At 64.3% G+C, this 1,570-nt stretch overlaps 1 protein-coding gene across 1 annotated transcript in view; it reads right to left on the bottom strand.

Moving 5' to 3' along the window:
* Positions 1-698: 698 nt before the first annotated feature.
* The window catches only part of LOC104988086 (serine/threonine-protein phosphatase 6 regulatory subunit 2-like), a gene marked incomplete at its 5' end in the record, with an annotated part of 2,715 nt that continues 1,843 nt past the window's right edge, over positions 699-1,570 (bottom strand). Inside the window, 3 exons of the mRNA XM_010839266.1 lie at positions 699-746; positions 852-937; positions 1,415-1,511. Coding sequence (XP_010837568.1) covers positions 699-746; positions 852-937; positions 1,415-1,511 — 231 coding nt within the window. The remainder of the gene's footprint in view (positions 747-851; positions 938-1,414; positions 1,512-1,570) is intronic.

The following is a 1,570-nucleotide window of genomic DNA, read 5'->3' on the forward strand; positions in this document are numbered from 1 at the left end:
GCGTCTGCTCTGCCTGCTCTCCCCCCTACCCCGTACCCGGGCCGCAGTGTGGAGGGGCATCGTCAGGGCCTTGTTTGGGGTCTGCTCCCCCCAGGCCTCAGGCAACCCTGGGGCTGGTACAGAGGGCGGGTGCCCCTTGGAGCGTGTTGTGAAGAGGGGTACAGAGGAGGGGACCCTCAGGAAGCTGTCCTGTGTCCAGAGGGATGGGGTTGGCAAGGATGGGGGAGACGCCAGGAGGGTGGGTGCTCTGGAGAGCAGGGGTGCTCAGGGCAGACGTGGGTGGCGGGGCCCGGTGCCCTGACTGCATCCGTGCCAGGAACCTTGTCCAAATACCTGTCTCTTACTCTCCCGTGAGTCCTGCCTTTTGGCTCTGACCATCCCCACTGCCCCATTCTGGGCTGTAATGGGGGTCACTCTCCATTCAAATATGGGTGTCACCTGGACTGGGTCTCACTTGCAATGAGTGCCAGCCAGCAGCAGGGTGGCAGCAGGTGGGAGGTGGGGTGTGGCACTGCAGAGGCCAGAAGCCCCCTGAGAGGTCCCAGGTGGAGACCACAGCACACGGTCAGTGGGGCCACTGGACGGCCCAGCAGCAGCAGCACCCACCATGGGAGGGGTGCTCCTGGCCTGGGGACAGCCATCGGGCTGAGGTCCCTGCCCAGTGCTCAACTCCAGGCGGAGCTGCTCTCGGCGCTGACTCAGATGGGCCCGGGGCAGTGGAGGGCCTGGGGCTCCAGGGCCTGCAGCTGAAGAACACGCGAGACACGCAGGTCTGTAGGTGACAGTAACAACCTTTATTGGAGTCGAGGGTCTGGGTGCCGTCAGAGCGTCAGAAGGTCATGTGAGCTGACCCTGCAGACCCCCGTGGACAGCTTGGCGCCCCCCAGCACTGCTGGGCGCGCCACACCCCGCCCATGGCCCGCGCCCCCAGCGTGTACTGCGGGAGGCCCAGGATACCCTGCCAGGCCGCAGGGGGCTTGTGTTTTAAGGCAGTCGTTTGCAGCCTGGCACGGGCTGCGCCCAGCTCTGGGCAGCTAGGACCCCATCTGGCCAGCCCTGCTCCAGCCCTGCATCTGACCCCAGAGCCGCGGAGACCCTCTCCTGCGCCAGATAAAAGTGCAAACATGGCTCTTGCTGCATCTGAAGAAAAAACTGGTAAAAAAACAGGCATGGAGTCTGTGGAGTCTGGCCCGGCCCTCGGGCCTCTGGGGTCGCGGCTCCAGGCTCCCACAGGCAGAGCCACGGCCAAGGCCTTATTGCTGTGTGCGGGGCTGGACCCCTGTGGCCACTCGGTGGGGCTCAGGCAGGACAAATGCAGGCGGGGCTGTCCGGCTGGTTCCAACTGCCAGCTTTACCAATGCAGCATTTATTTTAAAATTAAATTAAATTAAATTAAAAAGACAGACTGCATCACCAGGTGCTTTTCTGGGCTGGGTGCCAAGACTGCGCAGCAGCAGCGTCACACGGGGCCATTGAGGGCGGCTCCTGAGGGCGGCAGCCCACCAGCCTGTCTGTGGGGTGGGGGGGGCGTCGCTCAGGGCCGGGGTCCCCCGCCCGGGTTCCCCCAGCC

Source organism: Bison bison, unplaced genomic scaffold (genome assembly GCF_000754665.1).
Source record: "Bison bison bison isolate TAMUID 2011002044 unplaced genomic scaffold, Bison_UMD1.0 scf7180017846325, whole genome shotgun sequence".
NCBI classification, from domain to species: domain Eukaryota; kingdom Metazoa; phylum Chordata; class Mammalia; order Artiodactyla; family Bovidae; genus Bison; species Bison bison.